Source organism: Pieris rapae, chromosome 14 (genome assembly GCF_905147795.1).
Source record: "Pieris rapae chromosome 14, ilPieRapa1.1, whole genome shotgun sequence".
NCBI lineage: Eukaryota > Metazoa > Arthropoda > Insecta > Lepidoptera > Pieridae > Pieris > Pieris rapae.
Window position 1 is genome coordinate 10,109,804 of NC_059522.1, and position 21,833 is coordinate 10,131,636.

At 33.0% G+C, this 21,833-nt stretch overlaps 1 protein-coding gene across 8 annotated transcripts in view; it reads right to left on the minus strand.

The window, feature by feature from the left end:
- Positions 1–7,363: 7,363 nt before the first annotated feature.
- The window catches only part of LOC110992367 (kazrin), a 52,761-nt gene continuing 38,291 nt past the window's right edge, over positions 7,364–21,833 (minus strand). For 2 of the 8 annotated variants that reach the window (XM_022258150.2, XM_022258148.2), the window contains exons 8-20: positions 21,604–21,780; positions 19,949–20,093; positions 19,414–19,557; positions 17,959–18,049; positions 17,013–17,200; positions 16,286–16,470; positions 14,353–14,562; positions 13,896–14,054; positions 12,141–12,264; positions 11,397–11,541; positions 9,305–9,416; positions 8,667–8,947; positions 7,364–8,469 (exon numbers count right to left, since the gene is read on the minus strand). In XM_022258150.2, the coding sequence (XP_022113842.1) occupies positions 8,325–8,469; positions 8,667–8,947; positions 9,305–9,416; positions 11,397–11,541; positions 12,141–12,264; positions 13,896–14,054; positions 14,353–14,562; positions 16,286–16,470; positions 17,013–17,200; positions 17,959–18,049; positions 19,414–19,557; positions 19,949–20,093; positions 21,604–21,780 (2,106 nt within the window). In that variant the 3' untranslated portion in view covers positions 7,364–8,324. Of the gene's footprint in view, positions 8,470–8,666; positions 8,948–9,304; positions 9,417–9,465; positions 11,159–11,396; positions 11,542–12,140; positions 12,265–13,895; positions 14,055–14,352; positions 14,563–16,285; positions 16,471–17,012; positions 17,201–17,958; positions 18,050–19,413; positions 19,558–19,948; positions 20,094–21,603; positions 21,781–21,833 lie in introns of those variants that run through there. The other 6 variants (XM_022258151.2, XM_022258149.2, XM_022258152.2 and 3 more) reach the window with 6 other exon arrangements.

Below are 21,833 nucleotides of genomic sequence, written 5' to 3' on the forward strand. Positions count from 1 at the left end.
GGCAATTCGAATCAATATTGATTTATTATAATCTCATTAGATTTCATTAAAAGAAGTTTATTATTATTTAGCAAACGAAGTCTCTCGTCGCTATTTTTAGTTCATTTTATAAAATTCTGTACGTGTTCTAATCTACTTGGAAATAATTAAATTTAACTAGATCAACATTGAAATAAGTACGCAATTTTCCTGAAAATAATCAGAAGCTTAGCCTAGTTTATAAAACCTGCCTTTTGTTTAAAACTCCGAGTCAACTTAGAAAGCTTCTTAAGAAACAAAGGAAATCGGAAAACTGTCAAGATTGACGAAAGTAGGATTCAATAAGAAATCTTACTGAATTCGAAAGTAGGTAGTTCGTCAAGGTTCACGCACAAGTGATTTCCAAATGAACTGGCTTCTTAAAGTCGCCCTAACAACCTCTGAGGCTTCGCGGGCTGTTTAACCGACAATAAGTTTAGATTTCTGCCGAGAAATACCTTTTACAGGCTTAGCAATTACTTTCACGTTTAAAGTGTGCGTTTTGGAATTTCTTTTACTCTATTTGAATGAAATCTTGTCAATAATTTTAGGGAAAATCATGGTTAGTGTAAAGGAAAAAACGTATAAATAAAACTGGACTTATTGAATGCAAGTGCTGTACTCCTTTTGTACGAAAAATTTGACAAATGACAAACATTTTTTTATTCATATACCTACTACTACTATAATGTAATAAATGTAAAAAACTAAATAAATAATGATAAATGGATATCGCCTGAGGTCAATTTAGTTTTTATTACATACATTATTTTTGTATTGGCTAGATTATACAAGTCAATAAAATGTAATTACATTGTGTCTAATAAAGGCAAATAAAACTATTTTTACTACAGCAGAGAACTGAAAGAAATCCCGTTATTTTAATGTGAGATGTTTTAACTGGAAGCAACATGTTTCGCTTCAACTAGAGGAGATTTAATTAAAGCTTTACTACCTAAGAGATGTTTGTCGTCTTAGTCGGGATTAGGGGGACACACGCAGTGGTACAAAACCAATTTTCTCTATTTACGATGGCTTAGGGTAGAAAATAACAATATTATTTTAGGATTTGTACCTAGGTAAATTTCATTACATAGAAAAGCCTACGACCTGGAAGTTTAAGGTCCACATTCTAATTCGTATCTCAAAATTCCAATCTCGCCTTTAGCGCTGTTAAATTGTTTGACAGCTCTTAAAACTAGGTTTAAGTCTGATTGACGTTCTGAGTATTGGTGCAAAGACTCTAATTGTAATAAAAAGAAATGGAGATATAGCAAAAGTAACGTAAAGAACTGCTTAGCGATTAACGACGAACATGCGAATAGTTATTTCATTTGGATTTGAAATTTCCTTCCATTTTTGACCAATTGAAACAATTGTATTTTATATAAGTTAAGTATAAAGAACAACCTATTCTAGTAATTCTTTAAGTTCTGTTAACATAAATTAAGTATGGCTAGAAGCCGATACAGTAGTTTTTCATGTCTTTAACAAAATGTTGGGTAACATTGTTGCCCGATTATTCCTATAATTGCTTTCATTTCTTAAACGTATTCGATATCTACAGTGTAAAGGAAATGTGATTATAATATGAGCTTCTATCCACACGTTGAAGCAATCAAACCAGAGCGTCTCCATGAGTCGACTAAGCCGATATCAGACCGATTGCGAGCCGATAAGCTGCGTCCGCGACTTCTCACCCGAGATGCCACTTACGATCACAGTAAGCTTCCACATCCCAATTTAAAGTTCAAATCTCTCCTTCGGTTTAAAGTTGATATTCGGTAACGCTCGTGAGGAAACTTCTTTGCGTTTAAATCATGGAGATAAGGCAAGCTGATGAAACTGTACACGTATTACGATTTAAAAAGGGGTGTGAGTCTTATCGTTTTATATACTGAACAAGCCGAGCACGCACACTCATATCATTTCTGCTTACACTGGGTTTTCAAAGTTTTATAAGCACCACAGCTGTTCTGATCTTTAAAGAACTGCCTATATATTATTTTGTAGTAAGTTATAAGGGGATTAGAATTGTACAAATAACAAATTTACATGGTGACATCAGAAAACTTAAGAGTCAACTTAAAATGAGTTTAGGACAATACCCATATTACATCAGTTAAGAGTCATTCTATAAACCGACATTAAACAGTTATAAATAACAGATAATATGACTAGGTACATATCTAATTCATAGAAAACGGAATACTTCTGGGAACAATATCAGGTGAGAGCCAAGTTGGTGAAGCTTTATGAGTTAGCGACGTGTCTGGAGCGTGCAACCTTATTCGAGAGCATTGCCCTAATGCTATATTATTAACACTAACTGTAGTTACTGTTTATTGTAATTTAGTTCAATATTGTATCACAGTTAAAAACTGCAACTTCCTAGGAATCCTTTAAAAATGTAGACAATTATTGTTTGCATCATTCATATAAGGACGAAAATTGGAAATAATTTATAATAATAAACATCAGAGATGAATTACCGTTACATAAAGATTAATTGTTGAATAAAAATACATGCCCTCCCTTCGTATAATCGTATTGATCATGAATATTGTAATAGGAAGAATACTCTTGGGTCTTTGTACACTGACCACAGTGTGCTTTTACCAAAATCGCATGAATATATTATATCAAAAATACGATAGGGGACATCGATTCGTCTTCATAGATGACACACGGGAAGTAAGAAGTAATCATTTTACTTGCGAAATATTGAGATAGTGATTTATTGTATACAAAATAAAGAACAACATTAATACTATAATAGATTACGAAATTTGGGTAAAACATTAAACAGTTGGTGGTGGTGTGGTCTCTCATACATCTCTATTACTGCCCCCTTGCGCAAGATATATTAGAGGTATAGTTTCTATGTTTTACATCATACTATAATATGGAACAGATGTCCAAAACGACGGAAACCAATATAGTATGTTCATGTGAACAAATAAATGAATCAGTGGCGCTGTTACCTTGTCAGTGTCCTTGTGTTCTAGGCCTCAGATTTCTGTATCTGTTTTATGATCATTTGTCATTGTTATAAGCAAGTAGGTATTGTTATGTATAAATTATTGTTAATGTTATGTTACACCCTATGTAACACTTACCGTCGCATTATTGGGTCTAACGCAAGCCGAATTGTTACATATAATGTCATTAAGAATTGGTGGCTTCCTTGATATCGAATCAATATAATTGTAAAATGTCAAATACGTTAAAAGCTGAATGCGATATACGAGAAATGGAAAATATTTTATTCAATTGAAAGGGTGCTGTAAGTAATTTTCATTTAACAATTGGCTAAACAATAGCGCCAAATTGAAAATTTGGTCCAAAATCAATCAGATCTCCTCAGAGCACATGAAATCGGATTAACTCCGGCCTCGTACACGTAGTGCTTCACGTAAAATCGTTACACTTCGATTCCAATACAATTCCCCGACAAATGTTGGTTGTATTTTGTAGCGATTATGGTATATTCTCGAATGTAATGATTGAAGGCAAATAGTTTTCAATTCTTTGGATAAAATAAATTAAAAAATAAAATACGTTTATTTTGGAACATAAGACCATCAAGGTATCACTTATTCCACGTCATTAAATTCGAAACTGTGTGCATCCCTACTCATGGGCAAAGAAGACAGAGGGTGTAGGCCGAGAGAAAAAGCCAGCGTAAAAAACTCTCGGTACTCTTTTAAAAAAGCAAATCATCAAACGTTACTACAATATTTAAAACAAATATAGCAAATTAATTAGAAGTAGCCTGCCCAGAGCTAGTCCCAGGCCCTTTTATCAACTCGATAATCGCTAACTTTATAGTAAGCCTTTTTACACAGCTTTTCTTTAATATATTTTTTTTAATTTATTAAAAGGCAGAGATAAAGGGGCCTCTGGGATTAAAGAAGAGTATCCCTTTTCCCAGAAAATAATTACTAACTTTAGATAGTCTAGTACGGAGAAATTGCATCCTGCGTTTGTTCCGAGTATTGACATTGTGCGTATGTTCTATTCTAGTATACTTATCACTATTTTTCTATACATACTCACATGTCACTGTCAAAATAACTTATCACGGTGTCTTTATTTTAAAACCCGTACGTTTTTTGTATTATTAAGCGTTACATATGTTGTGTTTGATGAAGGTCATCAAATATTATAAAATTAAAATTATGTATTTCGAACAGATAGGTTTATCTACTTGTGTATATATAAATTATGATGTTAGTTAAACGCGTTTATATTGTGTTTTACTTAGGAAACCGCGTGGGTGTGAAAGGTCATAGATCCATAGACGATTGAATTTGATGCCTTCACATCTACAGGTGAGAATTATACGTACCGTATTTTCATTAGGATTAGAGGTAGAGCTTGTCCTTGCTGAATTATGCGTCGAAATTACTAAAATTATACCCTAAAATAATGATTTAATTCATTGTAATCTTTTGATAAAAATAATTAAAAGACTAAAAAATTAGAACACCACAGACCGATTTTTGCTTCCATTAAATGTGAATCTTTATGTATATCGGAACAGAAATTGAGTTACCATATTAAAAGACACCGTATATGTCCTTTTACTTTGATTATAGGGAAATGTTCTAGTAGCAGAGGCGTATTAGAAATTGACCAAAATAACACTTTTAAAAACTTCACAACCTCTCACAACTATTTTAGAAAACTTTCATTGAGCTTGAATATGTTTTAATAACTGATCTGTGTATTATTTTTCGGATATAACATATTATTAACTAGCTGTGATTTCATTACTTCTGTGTTACCTTTACCTCGATATTATAGAAGTTTTTTTCTTCAATTTGAATCGGTCCAGCGAGATGGTATAAACTAAAGATGAGTTGTTTATAACACTACACACTGTACTTGCATAAATGTAAGAGAAAAAATAAATGGTATATTTTGGCAAGCATAAAATTTAGCCATACCATTGTATTGTTCAGTCAGGCGTCTGCTGAGTGCTCGCTCATCCCGATTGAAATGGTAATGTGACCTCAGCCAACGGTCTAATTGCCATGCAAATGTACTTGACTTTCAACTTAACGTTAATACTTGTAACGGGGGTATTCGGAGCTTTTGTAAGCTCTGTTTAGAGGTCATTTCACTCGAATACTTTCACCTACTTTTAGGTTTATGTAGATTTTTAAATGTATGGGTCTTTGAATCAGTAAAAGTTCATTTATTGTGTTAGGATTACTTTGACTACTTAGTAGTTTTGTTTTTGCATTTCCTTTAATACTTTCTTTACTGGAAAATCTAAGTTATTAAATCATAACTGAAATATACTATATATAACTTGAGGACAATATTAACAAATGTAATTAACAAAAAGGTATAAATAAAAATAAAAATAGTTCTAACATAATCTGAGTGAAACAAAGCAGTGACTATCAAAAAACGTGACGATGGGCTGAGTTAAAAAATCTCTCCCAAATTTACTAAACTAAAATTATGTGTTTCGAATGTTTAAGATATTTTAAGATGCTCAATCTCATATTATCTGAAAATATACCTAAAAATTCGAAATTTTTATTCGATCGTAAATGAATTTCCTAAATATCTATACAAGAAAGAAAGTACTTGGAATATCTACCTAACTCAGAAATTAAACTTATGCAAACTTCCACTCACTACCAACCAATTATTGAAGTAATTTATGCTAAATCGGGCTCTGGCGTGTTCATTGTTATGCAGCCGGATTTAAAACTACGACAGCTCAATATAGAACTGGGACTGGAATGTCCTTTCAAACTTTTTCTGTTTATAATGGAAAAAAATTATTGTTTATAGAGAAAGTTTGTGTTGTAGTTTTAAAGCAATTGAATTTGCTAAGCCTATTACAGTACTGTTTTTTTAATTAATACATTTCACTCATTACAATAATATTTCTGAGAATAATTGCTATTGTTGTTGGAAAATATTGACAAAACACAATATTGTAAAATTACAATAAAATATAAGGCTACATTAACATTTAATAATCATATTATGATAGTAAATATTTTAATTATTTTTATGCCCATTTCAAATTACTTGACGCTACATAAATTTTAAGTAATAAATATTGTTGCTTTTATGTTGTAATTACACACCAAAATATTAAATGCCGGTGGGGCTTGTTTTATAAAAAGATGCAATAATCACGAAGATAGCTCGGCCTCGTTTCATAATGCCTTCGAAGCGGGATGTATTTAATATCGTCGTAATAGCACGGGATGAGAATAAAAATGTGTCGAGCACTATGTACGTTCAACTACATATATTTCGTAACGAACAACCGGAAATTATGCAAAAGTATGAAATTCATGATGTTTTTTGTTATATCCCAAAAAAATGTAGTAGTCAGTTAATCACATTTTTTAAGAAAAAATATATGAACTGAATATATAAAAATTAAGTTAATAAATAAATCAATAGCGCTACAACTGGTTTTAGGTCTGAACCTGAGGCTCTGAATCTGAATTTCTGTCCATTTAAATGATAATTTGTCAATCTAATAGGCAAGCAGGTTTTCAGCTTTTTGTGCCTGACACCCGCCGGCGACATTTTGGCTGCCTGTAACCCAAGCTAAGCAAGTTTAAATGCACTCATATAAAGAATGTCTTAGATACAGCCGCGGATCGAATGGACCTCAGGAATGAGAGTCGCAGGCTCTAACACAACGCTGCTCTGAGTACATGCCTTGACTGAAATCAATGAGACGAAATTTGGTAGGCATGGGATAAGGGAAAAATTATTACAGGAACAATTTTGTAAGGTTAGACTGATAATATAACATTATCTTTGCCTATACGTGCATCTATAAATAGTAACAAACAATACACAACAAGTAGGTGAGGACGTAATTATTAAATAAAACTGAGCATTATAATCAAATATTTGAGGTTGAAATTGAAAATATTTGAATAAAATGTGACATTAGAAATAACAGTAAGAACGGAACAACGAGCAATACTCTAACCAGGAAGACGGAAAAAGCAGTCACCCGAAAACTCTTTCCAAAAACTAAAGTTTCTTATTTAAGAATCGAAAGTTTCAATATACCTATATTTGATACATATTACAACAAACATAACTATTAATATTAGTTATAATTAATAATACTTGTTAGGTATAAAACCATTCAGTAATAATTTCATATGTCTAAAATGTATACTCTAGACAAAAAGTCGTTCCACATTGATTATGATTTACACAATAATGTGTGGAACGCCGGAATCAGGATAATAATAGTGCTTTAAGCGTGATTGGCTTTTAAGTAAATAAAACACTTAAATACAGTAAACATTTAATTAATAGTTATAAAATCATTTCTACCGCATATCACTCTTAATAAGTTAATACAAAATAAAAAAATAATAACAAAAACAAAAAGTGTAAAGCTCGCTTCAAGTCGATAAATTACTTTAATACAAAAATTGACTAATTAGTAATTTGATTAAAACTGATTTGTTAGTTTTTATCACAGTGTAGAAAAGAAAAACATCGTACAACGACATACAATACAAAATATTCTGGCTTCATTGAGAAGATAATAGATGAGTCACCAACACTGAAATAATGCAATTTACATTACCAGAAATATCTCGGCTATTTGTCGTTCATAAACTATAATGTTTTGTATAATGTCATTGCAATATAGTGATAAATCAGTACAAAATAAGTCTTTAAATGCTGAGTCATAAGACAATTGATATAGTCAGTCCTTAATTTAAACTGGTATAGGATATGCTGCATAATATGTAGGTAAGTTAGTATTAGCCCTTATTTAACACTTTGATTTAAACTAGTAATATTTATTTATTGAACATTAAAACATTGGTCCTAATTGGTTTACCATTGTTGTTTCAACTGTTGAGTGCGTAAATATTTCTTTGAATACCTAATTACACTCTTTGATCAAGACGTTGTCCATATTTAAAGTAAATCAAACAGACGATTGATTAAAACAGTGTTAATATTTTTTTTAACAAATAATTCTTCATATGTTGGTTTTTACTACATATTTTCAAAGGCGATTCCGATTTCAATATGCAGTTTTCATAGCACTAAATTCTATGTAAGGTAAATCAGCGCTACAAATGTTGAGGGCCTTATCGAAGTAGAGTTTCGTATTTATATTGAGACATTAAGATTCTTTGTTAACTAATTATCTAGTCAAGCGTTGATAACGCCATTGCAGTGGTAAGCTTGCTGTATCCTTTTTCCTAATAAGCTGATGAGCACTTTGCCATGAAGCACATTTGAGTTTAGATATGTTAGATAAAGGCAATACGAGGATTTCAAACTGAGGCTTTACTGCAGGCGTTGATGTCGCCGATACTTTTGACTCGTCTGTGCCTTCTTTGCCTTACAACCGAATCGTCCACGGATTTGGAGGGCAGGGGAGAACTCACCCTGTGTGAATGATCCACCCTCTGGCCGTATCTGTAAAAACAATATTGATAATAACCAATATTTATTATGATAGTATATATTGAGGATATGTGAAATCTAGCCATAAATTTATAGGTAGCGTTATAAATATTTATGCTCTTAACTAATATTAATCGAAAGAAACTAAAAATATCTAAAAATCTCGCAATGTCGCATTTTATCTCGAACTTTCCTTCGAAGCAACTCACCTGTGCGTAATCCCTTCTTTAATCTCGTTCAACCTCTGCAAGCTATCTCTTGTAGACACGCTAGACTGTGAGTAAAGGCTTAGCGGTGTGTATATGGGCTCGTATTCTTGCACCGTGGGCGGTGGGGCATAGGTCATACTTAATTGCGAGAGAGTTCTACCCCCTATCGGTGGGGAATAGCACATCTGATACTGGCCTAGACTAGAGCTTTCACTGGAACTCGATGGCGATTGTCGATCGTGTTTAGCCTTCAACGCTCCTAGTGCGCGGGTGATTGAGCCCTGTTGAATAGTTTTATCATATTTTAGGCTATGATGACATTGCCTATTTCAACATCCAATAAAAAAACTGATTCCTACAATTGTCTATACGAATCGAATAGAACAAAGGTATTTCCAATTATGTAATCTTTTGTGAACGATGATTTATGAAACATTTGTTGTGGATTATGAAAAACGTTAATAATTACACTGTTATTACAAAAGTATCGGCCAAAGCGAACAATAATTATGACTGTTTCTTCATCACTGAGCCTTATGTTCGTTTTATGCACAAAAAGGCCTCAGTATTAACTTTATGCCTCCCAATGAAAATATTATTTTCAGTATAATGCCATAATATTGCTTTATTATTCTTACCCGTAAGCTATGTCGTCTTGAGTCAGCATTGAAGTCTATTCCAGGCAAACCAGTAGCCACTGATCTGGAGAAAGGTCTACCTAACATTCTTATTTGATGGCCGAATGTGTTCCTGAAAGCGCTTATATATTAATATTAAATATTTTTCAGAATAACACCGAGAAGCTATACATCAGCCAGAGATTTATCATTTCGTTACCATTAGGCACATTATTGTCTCTAACACAGAAAGCTTCATGCAAAATATTTGCATTTTTTTGATTTCACACCGGTCTTTAATTTAGAAAATGAAAACTTAAAATGAATCAAAGATTATGTACAGAATAAACTCAGCTCACACCAAAAGCATGATGCACGGGAAAAATACAAATCATGCTAATGTGTACAAAAATAGTGAAAAAATTACCTAGCACAAAAACAAACGATGGCTACCAAAGAATAACATTGTATTGGATAAAATCGATTCAACATTTAGAACTATGCAATAAGCTTTAACAATATGGAACTTGAAATCTTTTAATTAAGTTAGATAAAGCTTTTTTGCCGACAAACTTTTTACATCAAAAGAATTCGGTGTAAGTTTCACCAACGTTTCCACCTCCTAATTTTCACTTTGACTCTTTGTGACGAAAATTGTTCTAAGATAAAAGAAAAGATAGGTGAGCACTCGGCGCGTGCCGCTGGATTAACTTTCTCGAAGCGGAACAACATTTTTCTTTGGTAAGAAGTCGATTTCACAAGAAAATTTGAAAAGAAATTGAAGCAGAAATCTGTATAACAAGAAACAAAATTACGTATGGTTATAAACAAAGTAATCGACAATGTTTTATGAAATAAATTATCGAATGACAGAGTGGACTAAGCCCGAAAAAGGTGCGCTCTAATGATGATGACAGAGAGGCATTCATGATTTATCGATAAAATGATTTACCGTTCTGCCTCGATGATCGCCAAGATAGGGGTGACGGACAAGATAATGACTCGACAATTTCATAGTTTTCTCATTTTTGATTTTATTCACATTCATATGCCGAAGAATACCGTTACAATTGATCTAATATACATACATAATTCAATTTTACATTAGGAATGTATACAATACAAGTCGAAAACATAGATATCTTACAATATTAGTAATGCTATTTATTGTATTAATCCTAAAGCTATTTGATCGTGAACGGTTCCGATTTAATAATCAAAATTTATTCGATGAATTTAAATCGTTTCCTTTAAATTCGTACGATAAAAGGAATGCATTAGTAAATATAATAATGAGGGACGATTGCCTCCTATAATAAAAACACGAAGCATCAAATGCTACGCGCAATTCATCTAATTTGAATATCAACGTTCACTAATATTATCATTGATTCGAATCTGAATTACATTAAGATGTGCCAAAAATCTATAACTCCTACGGGTCGAGTTCCGATAGACCGGTCTATTGGGACACGAATTCTAACAAACACGACGTGGAACGTGAATAAATGATTGCGGTTGTTCGTCAAACTTTTCGAGACACTTCACTTACAAACCTCGATACCTACAATAACTTATCAGTCTTCACCGTTCGTAAAGTTTCCGATCAAAAAATCTCGAACGAGCAAGTTTGACGGAAGAATTCTATAAAATACATTTCTTGCAAAGAAATTCTTTAGTGGAAAAATAGCACTTTACTATACGAGTATAAGGGGACTTTACATAGATACACGCGCGGGGACCGGACTCGAAGCTTTATTTACTTTTTAAACGAGAGCTTTTTAACTTTTCTATGTTTATCTCTGTTTCGTGGACAACATGGATGCTCGGGCAGCCTCCACTTGCAGTTCTTCCACCTGGCAAAATATCGTATACCTGCAGGATTGCACCTCACATTATAATTAACTACCAGGTATCGCCTACGGGTCTGTGACTGTGTTTAATTATTCCATGCAGTGCCTTTCGTATTGGAAGAATGATCAAATGCTCAACTCAATTCTCGTGGACTTTATTGAAAGCGTAAAGTGAACTTTGTCCAGTGACTCTCTTTACCTAAACATTTGTTTTGATATTTTGATGTAATGTGTTCTCGTTAAAGCCACAAAATGTTTACCTTGCGGGGATGATGAGAGCGTCGAACTCGGCCACCAGATGTCTTCGAATTATACTCTTCGAAGGCGGAATCCCCAGAGCAGTGGCCATCGTTTCTCCAGTGAATGATGGTTCCAGTACGACTAATCCTCCGTGAACTCCGCTATCTAAATAATTAAAAAAACATATGTGCAATTCACACATGGTAGAAGTGAAACCTTCAAAAACATTTTTTTTATTATTAATCATATATAAATTAATCATTTTCCATTATCTAAATGTGTGTGTTCTTTTAAAACAGTATATTTTAATGATAAATTTTAATTTATAAGTTTAATATAAATTTTTAATTTTGGAAAAACTAAAACATCGAAAGTTTGAAATTCGATCAAATGAAAAAGCGGCAGTAAAGAGAGGCTGTATAATGCCTGCTATCTCATTTTCTCCCACGTTAAATCATATGATGAATTGATGTTTCTGTCTCTCTTTACCGCTGCATCCGGTTTGAAATCACGACGATTCGAAAGAAGTTTATCTATCTCATTTTCTCCCACGTTAAATCATATGAATTAATGTTTCTGTCTCTTTTTACTGTCGCTTTTTCGTTGCATCCGGTTTGAAATCACAACGATTCTAAAGAAGTTTCACTTCAATAATAATAATTGACAAACAATATAACAAAATAAACACTAGTTGCTATTGTTTGATGAAAACGAAAGTTAAACAAAACTAAGTATATATATTCTGCTTATAACAATAAAGTTACCTTTGAGATTGTCAGCAAATTCACCCAAGTCAATGTTGTGTGCCCAGCGTATAAAGCGCTGGTTGGTCCACACCAAAGGATCTGCGTCAACATTTTCACATTGATGACGACGAACAGCTAAAGCCTGTCAACAACATCCATAATCACCTTAACAATAAGAATAAAATACGTGTTATTTTAGTTTAGGTAAAATATGTTTAGAATTTAATAATATTCGTTATAATAATCACCACAGAACATGACTTCTATCCCATTATCACTGGATTTTTTTATGCAGAACATTTAAGCATATGTACTGCAGAATAGCATCATACTCGTGAACGGGTGCTACTTGAGGTCGTACTTGAATTCGTGAATGCGACGATGTTAGTTGTTTCTACTATGTATTTGCGTGTTGTTCCCACGAGAATGTAAGTACGTGCTCCTATTTCACCATGCCTCCTGATCCTCTATCAGTGATCTTTGAAAATCTGAGACACATCTTTGTTTATAATTAGTATTATTTATTACTTAAGATATAATGTGAAACGAAAGAAAAAACTTGGCGATTAAAATGAGTGTTCATTGCCAGTACTTCTTTTCCGTTCTACGTGGAACTTTTACTGCCAGATCTCAAATCAAGGACGTCCTTGCACTGGCAGTAAATGTAAAATTAGAAGCATTCAATATATATTTCTTTTTTCACGTTCATAAGTGTACATCGTGTTACCTATATAATTAAAGGATTTTTGACTTTGACCTTATGCAGAAAATAAAAGCGTATATAGCACGCAATGCCTACGCTTTGACCTAATAAGATTACCTCCAGGTAGAGGCTACGCTGTAGCCCGAAGCTACGAAATTAATATAACAGAACTCAGTGATCCGTATGATATTATTTATTTGTTGTTCGTATATAGTACAATTGACAGAATATATTCAATTAGGAAAATTGTGCAGTGCTTTCTCGCTATTTAATTATGGAAAATGCTGTACTCTTATGACGCTGAATTCTCACAAATTGATTGATGGATTTTATTTTATTTGGACTGTAATTTTAGGTACAAAATAAAGTAATATACACTGTTGTATAATAACACAAAATGGTTTTGATAAATGGATACAAAATGGCGGTTTTTGAAACGGAATAAATTGTTATAAGTTTGTTAATAAATTATATACGCAGATAATATGAAAAACGAGATAAAAAATGAAATTTCGCTCACTGTCACGAATTCAAAAGAGGTTCGAGTAAGAAATGATTAACGACTCTTCTATTGGGGAGTTCGTAACGAAAAACATTTTATAACGGGCTTCAGTGCATAATCCCCTGTTTGCTTTCACCTTTCTCGTTTATCGAAAAACAAACTCCGGCTTACGATAAATTATTTCCTTGTATACAAAAAGGATATGGTAATTTTGCCCCATTTTAATCCACATATAAAAAAATTCAGATGATTATCATAATATAGTCCATTCATTCTCTATTTATTGAAATTATGGAGGAAAAACAACAATTTTATTAGTTTAATTAAGCGTAAGTCATAAAAGAACTAAAAATTACATATAAAAAAATATATTCAAATGAGTTGGCGAATTAGATTTATCTGTGTCGTGAGCAGCCAGTATTCTTTTTGACATAATATGCATTCGTAAAATAAAGCTAGTAAAAAATATTAGCAGTCCATTGTAATGGTTCAATTTATTACTACATATTCAGTTTAAGAATAATGAGCGTTCACGACGTTTGATCAATTTAGGTAGATAAGCACGTACCTGGCGATCGTACTTCATAATTCGGAGCAAATGGATCCCGTGGACGATTGAGGCTTGATGAAATTTCCTCGTCACACCTAAATACTTCTCCAATTCCTTTTTGCTGATTGTGTCGAGCATTCGAGCGTCCACCAAATTCGCCAAAAACGACTCAGCATACTGTACATTGATATTTTATAAATTAATCTTTAAATTTCGGATATTACTGCTCACGCCAATTTGTTCGATAGCAGTTTTTGGTAGGAGACTAATTTATTAATTGGTTTGTGAAATTGAAAAACTAAAAGTGAATTGCATTTTTAATCCTCAGACGACAATTTGCAGCAAATAGCTTTCCAATTTAACGTCACGTTCAGTCGGTAAGTTGTTTATTTATTGTGAATATCCATTTCAGTTGGGTTCAGATTAACCAAAAGTTAGGTTAATCTAGTAGGTATGGGTAATCTCATCGACTAACCTGCGACAATCCGAGGTCAGGCAGCCACTCCGCGGCGACCCAGGCGTGCGACAGTTGCCCAATGCTGGGGTTCCGCACGAGGTCTGGCCGTCGCCGCTCCTCGATGGCCAGCCGCAGTTTCTTCCTGTGCATCGGCTGTGTAATCCCCAAGCCGACCTCAAGGTCCGTGTCTGTCAGCTCTAGCAAAACCTGCCCATTCAAAGCACGGATCTAGAAACAACCAGAACACAATATTTGACGCTTCTATTGCGTCATCTTATAATTAGCCAATTTGTTTGTTCTTTTGAAGAAATTTTGTATTTTGTTTTGATTGTTACTATTATAAATAATTGAATGATTATTTCCATATCTGTAATCAATAGTAAGTCATTTGTAAGAACTTTTTGATAAGATGTAATGAACGTGATAATTGGTCAAGTGTTTTTTATTGTAAGTGTGTGAAAATTTTATAAAATAGGTCGTCAACAAATCAACTTCTTGATGTTATTTTGGGAGCCTGTATGATAGGATTTGCCCGAGCAATACAGTACTTAAAGATCATGTCATCAAATATTATCAAACAACCGCGACGTCACATATCAAAATTTTATAAAATAATTCCGTAATTTGCTACGAATTATAGAAATGAAGTCCTTAATCCCACGTAGGAATATGCAATCGTTAACATTTCACCCTAATTATCGCAACAATTGAACCTCCAAAATAAGCCTCTAAATAATAGCAATATTCCCGGCACGTAACAAAATTCACTTCAATATTTGCAAATGAATTCATTATGAAGCTGGGTTATTTCGCCTATGTCCATATTTCTCTTATCACTTTATTTCCAAATTTAATTAAAAGTTTGAAGCTGTTGTTTGTGTTTGGTAAACGAACATATACATTAACAAACATATATTTTATAATATAGGTTCCAAAGAATGAATATTATCCTACATAAATAATACTGCCTTTAAGCCACCATCACACGGCGTTTTTTCAGATACTCAGTTCGATTCCGGCGAATTATGAGCAAAAGTTTGGTTAAGATTTGCGATGCTAATGATCAATAAAACGGACACATAAATATGTCTGTCCGAGCTCTATTGACTGTTTATATATTAATTTGTATCTTGATTATTTATATTTTCTATGATTGTGTAAGACACTTTAATATGCCAGGTATAGAAAAAAATCGCTCAAAAATATTTTTCCTAAAGGTTATTTTTCTTATATAAATTATATTTTTTATTACCTTTCTGACAAAGTTATAATTATTTCCATTTGTAAATTTGATTAAATAAAAATATAGCATTAAATTGCTTAACTTTGATTACAGTAAAGGAAATCAACTTCCAACGCGAATCGTGATTATGAATAATAATATTATGAATTTATCAGGGTTCTACTGAGAATATAAATCTTGGAGTTCGGAATAAACAAACAAAAATATTTCCCCAAATAATTGATCGAAGATTGCTTTAATGTTTTGCCTATGGATTTATCGGGAAAGTGCTTTCATATATTTATTGGAAAACTCATTATATACTAGGGATCAGTTAGCGTAATATATATAATACATATGTCGATTTGCAGATTAATATTAGCCAACTATCACTCAGGTCGTCTGAAAATTCGATTATTTTTAAACAAGTCAAGATAAAAATATTTTTACACTCTGACAATTTACAACCAGGAAGATGTCTTTGATATTGCAGGTTGTTGCCTGTAAAAAAAAAACAAATGACATAGGATTCTCATATTACATTACCTCTGACATATAATTACTGTTTTCTTTGAAAATGTGTATTATTAAAAAAAACTGAAATAAAAAATCTCAATGTATAGCGATTAATACACGCGCAGTTCAATATTATTTCATCACAAAATATATTTTTAAGAAAATGATACACACATAAAAGTAACTGTAAAAAAACTGTGTACACAAACTCACCTTTCCACTCTTGACGTTATCGGCGATGGTAGCAGCATACTGTGGCATTCCCAGGGCCAGTTCAAGCCAGGCAATGATGGCCGGTGCTCGCCATCGCGACAAAGGCAGAGAGGCCGCCTCACGCAAGGCCGACTCACTGCCCAAAGGCGACCAAGCACGGCCGCTGCCGCTGGCATACACTGGTTCTTGGAAAGTATTTTTACGTTTTATTCTAATGCCTTTATATTGCTCATATGCCTTTATGTCATTAATTGAACTCTAGAAAATATTCTAGAGTTCAATTAATATGTTATTACGTGCAATTGTGAAATGATTCAAATAAACTTAAGTAGTTAAGTAGTTTAAGTAGTTTAATTAGTGTATTATTTTTTAACACTACTACATATTTGCTAATATGTCACACAGTAAAAGTAATATATATATAAAGCGATATCGTTTATGCATGAAATGAATTCAGACTTTAACCGGTAGTGGTCTGCAATCTTAATATAATTAATCTCAGTCTTTTCCAAAGTATTATAGATGCAAATAAATATAAGTCCCACGTGACCTAAGAAGAAAAGTAATGTAAAAAACCAGTACTATTTATGTGTCGTAATTTAAATCAATTAGCTTACACTGTTTTTCAAATAGATATTAATATTTTATTGATTTGAATTAGCTTAAAACAAATATCAACCGAAGCATGCAGACAGTCTGTTAATCCTAATTGAATCAAAAATCCTACCACTTTCATGTCCACTAGAAGCCGCGCTGCCTGACTTGGTGCGATGTCTACTTCTCGCGAAGACTCGTGATATGGAGCCCCACGCGGAGCCCCGGCCTCTGCCCGATTTGCTGGCACTCCCACGTGTCCGCATCCCTCCCAACAGCGCTGATTCACACTCCCCAGGACTCGACAGCTGTTCCACGGACCTAGAGAAATCTTACTTTATAATTTAAGCTAAAATAAACGGGAAATAAAGGAAAGGACCACGGTCAGAATGCGCTTAACAAGCGTAAGCCTAATCCACTAGCGATTACTAAACGATTATTACAGGATTAACGTGAAAGTTATTGGTTGAAAACGGTAAAAGATGCTGATCTTGCAAATGGCTGCCTATAATATATATACTTGAAACTATATAACATTGTAAAACGCATAGAATGGTTAAAACGTCTAACTTGTACTAATTAAAATGACTACACACGTGAAAGTTTAATTAAGTTTACGTTAAGTATGTGATAAACGTACGAGTATGTTAAGTCACCTTATCACATTAGCAATGTCGTCATTTTGTCCTAAGCATTTAATCTCGTTAAGAGGCCTTCAAACGTTTAGTTTAATGTCTGAGACCCTTGCCCAGATCCTTTTACACTTTGATGATCATGTATCTATAAGTTCTTATTACAGCATAAGCTCAATGATTTAATTGGTTTTTACAAATAATGATTACCGTGTCTTGATTACGGGCTACTAATTTATTCTAGAGGCCGCAAAAGCTGCAGGCATACATTTATAATACAGTAAAAAAGGCACAAATTAAAATCGAAACTTCATTTTAATTTACTCACACTATGAAGCCTTTATTTACAGTGAGTATATGATCCACAGATTGCAAGTATAAAAATTATTTAATAAATTATAGCGTATGAAATGCCTGAAAGGATTTGCCATTAAATTAAGTTAGTACCTGGAGAGCGAGCCAGCGTCGACCGAGCGGCTGAAAGGCGAAGCGCTATTGTGCGGAGACAGCGTAGGACTGCAGTCACGTGGTGTACTCACTTGAAACAAAAATACTATAAGCTATTGTGTCGATTAATAATCTCTATAAACGCGATAAACTTCTAATGGTTTTCTGTAATTTAGGCGTTATAGAAAACAGCTGGAACATTGCGAATTGAAGCAAAATGCTAGCGTAGTTCAGTAGTTATAATTAGTATTTGATTTATAAAAAACATTACTAACGCAACACACAGAATAGTAATAATAAAATAAGTTTTTTAATCAACATACATTTTAAGTGTGTAATTGTAACTGGCCCTAGCTTAACATTATGAGGAATGGATTAATTATAATTAAACACGTTATTTGGTTTTACAATTATTAATATTTTAACAACAATTGAGAACAAAGAAGTGTATGCAGTTTGGTAGGCATTTTACAAAAGTAATTACAGCATTATAGTTAACTGCAATTTGTGAAAGCGAAATAATTGATCAATACTTTTGAATCCACGCGAAGTAAGTTTACATAGCGACAATGCCCCGGAAGTAATAATGTTAAAAGCATTTCAGACGTTAAGTTGGTTTGCTGTGAAATCCATTAAAATTAATTTCATTGCGACGGAATTTTCGATAGCGATTTCATTTTACAAATTCATTTTAATAACTATGTTAATTGAGAAACCTTTTAATTAAGTTTCCTATATTTTGTATAGGAGATGGATAGATATTATAATTATAATATAACATAGATATTATTGGAGATCTTGGACAGCGTTATTAATAATGCAACATCTATATTTAGAACATGATAATACTGAGCTGCCAAAGGAAAATTATTATAAGAACCGAAAGATTGATGGAGTACTTAGAAATATTAAATACCTTAATTTCAATTATACTGATGTAGAAATGTTCTAATATTTATACCTAAATGTCATTTGTGAGACCGATATATTTAGTTGCACATTGGCTGAAATCACAAAAATACAAAACTTAAAAACAAAAATAAACGTTTATTTATTCATTTATTAAGTCTACAACATCATACATATTACGAAATCTACTGATATTTTATAAAATCTTATATCTAATATGTACGACAATATATGTAAAAATAAGTTATGCTAAAATAGGAATTAAAAAAAAACAATTAAAAACATAAACAAGATAAGATCATTACACAATAAAATAAAATAAAATGCCTTATTTATAATAAGTTGTTTAGGTTTTAAGTTTTTGCTTGTTTTGTTTATATTGTGTTTAGTTTAATTTTTATATCACTATCTTTCTATTGTATTAATATTAAGTTTCTGTAAAAATAGGAAACAAAGAAAATAAATAAATAATTGTTCTGGTGTAATATTGCAGCTATGAGGGTGCGTTCACATTCTGAGAGAGTTGGTTAATTCGGTAATACTTACATTGATATATAGGATGCGCAGACGACACGAGAGAGACTGCATCTGTATCGTAGGGGTCTATATTCAGTGGAGCGCCCTCTGCCGTAGAATCAGAGAGATTTCCTCCGCACACCGATGTGGCACCCCCATCGCTGCTACCTGTCACTAACATTAATGTCATCTTCGTGTCTTAAGTGCTACAAACCAATCTTATCTGTTGAAATAATTAAAGGACGTCTATTTTTTACATTTTCACATTTAAAATGTACACTAATCTATTTTTTCACATTTTTCATTTTAAAACAATTATTCATTTCAAACCGATTAAAACCAATGAGAATAAAATAAGTATATTACATACGTTATGAAATACGATTTAATATTAAATACGAAAATTTAATTCAGTAAACTTCTGTACTTTAAGCTACTATATTATGAACTGGCAAAAAATGATTATCAAAAAAGTTTAATAAAAATCTACCTAAAAAGTTACATGAAGTGTACCACGTATTTTTAAAAAAAAAGCTTAAATCGAAGTCCTTCCTTAACTGTATACCTCTAACACCTGAATCAGCGCTGCAGCTGCCCCTGTCTCCAAGAAGACCTGAAGGACCACCGAGGATCATAGGTGGACCGATACCCAACGATGCCACACTCTCTCCCTCCGAAAGACATCCCGCTGCCTGGAGTTGTCTACGTGCCTATTGTAAAAATATACCAATCAGCTGACTGATTTGTCTAAGCTACAGTGATTACTATTATTTGAGGTTAGGGGACTTGACATATAAAAAATCTGTTAAATTAACTAATTATATTTGGCTCCATTACAAGTTGCCGAGCAAAAATATAAACAACGAAAACCGAAGTTTCAAGTGTTTCGTGCTGTGGAAACAGCTGCGCTTATTTCTCTTCACGATTTCAATCAGTAATTTGAAATTCTAATTAACACCGTGTGCTGATGATGGATGAGAATTTACCGGACCAATTCATCATAATTTCTGTCGATATTGCTCTGTTTATAGGTTATAATATTTACCCGAACTTGTGTAGGTGTAAGAATGATTGATCTATTAAAGTCATTATAACAAAAACAACAATACATCCGTAAAGATTTGTTAACCACTGCTACTTCTTATAATTTGTGAACAGCTTACGTTCTGCGAGAAAACCTCGAGCCAAACTCGCGTCACTTACGTGGGACAAGCAATATCATCATAGGAACATATTTGTTCTGTATTCGGAGGAAGGGCTTATATAAATGAACAGGTTGGTACATTACATAGAAAATCAAGCACATAAAATAATTATTCGTTCATAATACAATCGTATATTACAAGAAAATAAGTATCTAAAATAGTCTCTCTTTGGATTCGATCTTTGATATTTCTATGTTATGTTTGTGACATTCTCAACAGATAATAAGAATAAACGATCTTTAGAGACATAAAAAATGCGGGTTCGTCAAAAAATAGTCTTGATTAAATAATCAACAACTAACCCAAAATTATGCACTATTAAAATAATGTTAACGGAGGCCTAAGATAGTTCACGGAGAGCCGAGGCTATTATCATTCTCATACGAGCTCATTTCCTATGGGCTTCATGAACGTGACGTGGGTTTTGTCTCTAGTGGCAAGTTATATTACTGATTTAATGGTTTAGGCCGATGCCTATCTTCTCTGCCAGGATATGACAGGCAACTTTGAATTGTAGATTCAGTGATTTGTACATAATTTTTTAAATATAACACATATTTGCTATCGTCATAATTCGTAAATAATTGTTAGTTTTGAACATTTTTTTTTCATTGGCTTGAATCTTGTGTAAAATATTGGTTATAGTTGACCGAACTGTTCAACTCATATGAAAGTACTTTAATTGAACTATTTGTAAAGAGCGAAAGCTAATATTTCTCCGACATGGCTTGTCTGAAACTTCCTTCGTGTGGCACGAGTCTGGGCGAGGTATTAGTTGCGGTTCTAGTCATAGTTCGGACTTCGGACACGATCTACTTGACTATCGTGGTTTATCACAATGGCTATTTGACTAACGTACTTTAACTTTGTAATTCAGTGCTCTCTGATATTGAACTTTACGCAGTCAGAGCTAAACAAACATGTACTCGTATATAAGTTGTATAAATTGATTTGAATTTAACAAACATTTAACACACATATATATTATTATATATATATAGCTTATTTTACATACTTCATATAATTGTTCCCTTGCATGTCGTAGCTGCGTATCTCGGGCACTTAACGCCGCGGCCAATTGTAAGGACCTCTCCGCTTCATCTCTGGCGTGACGCAAAAGAGCAGCCCGCTCGCGTTCCCGCTCTGCACGCTCCGCTCCCAACGCAGAGGACGCGCCGCTTCTTGACCGCATCTGTGAAACCAAATTATGTTTTGTTTGTAATTGTTTTCACTGTCGATTTATTT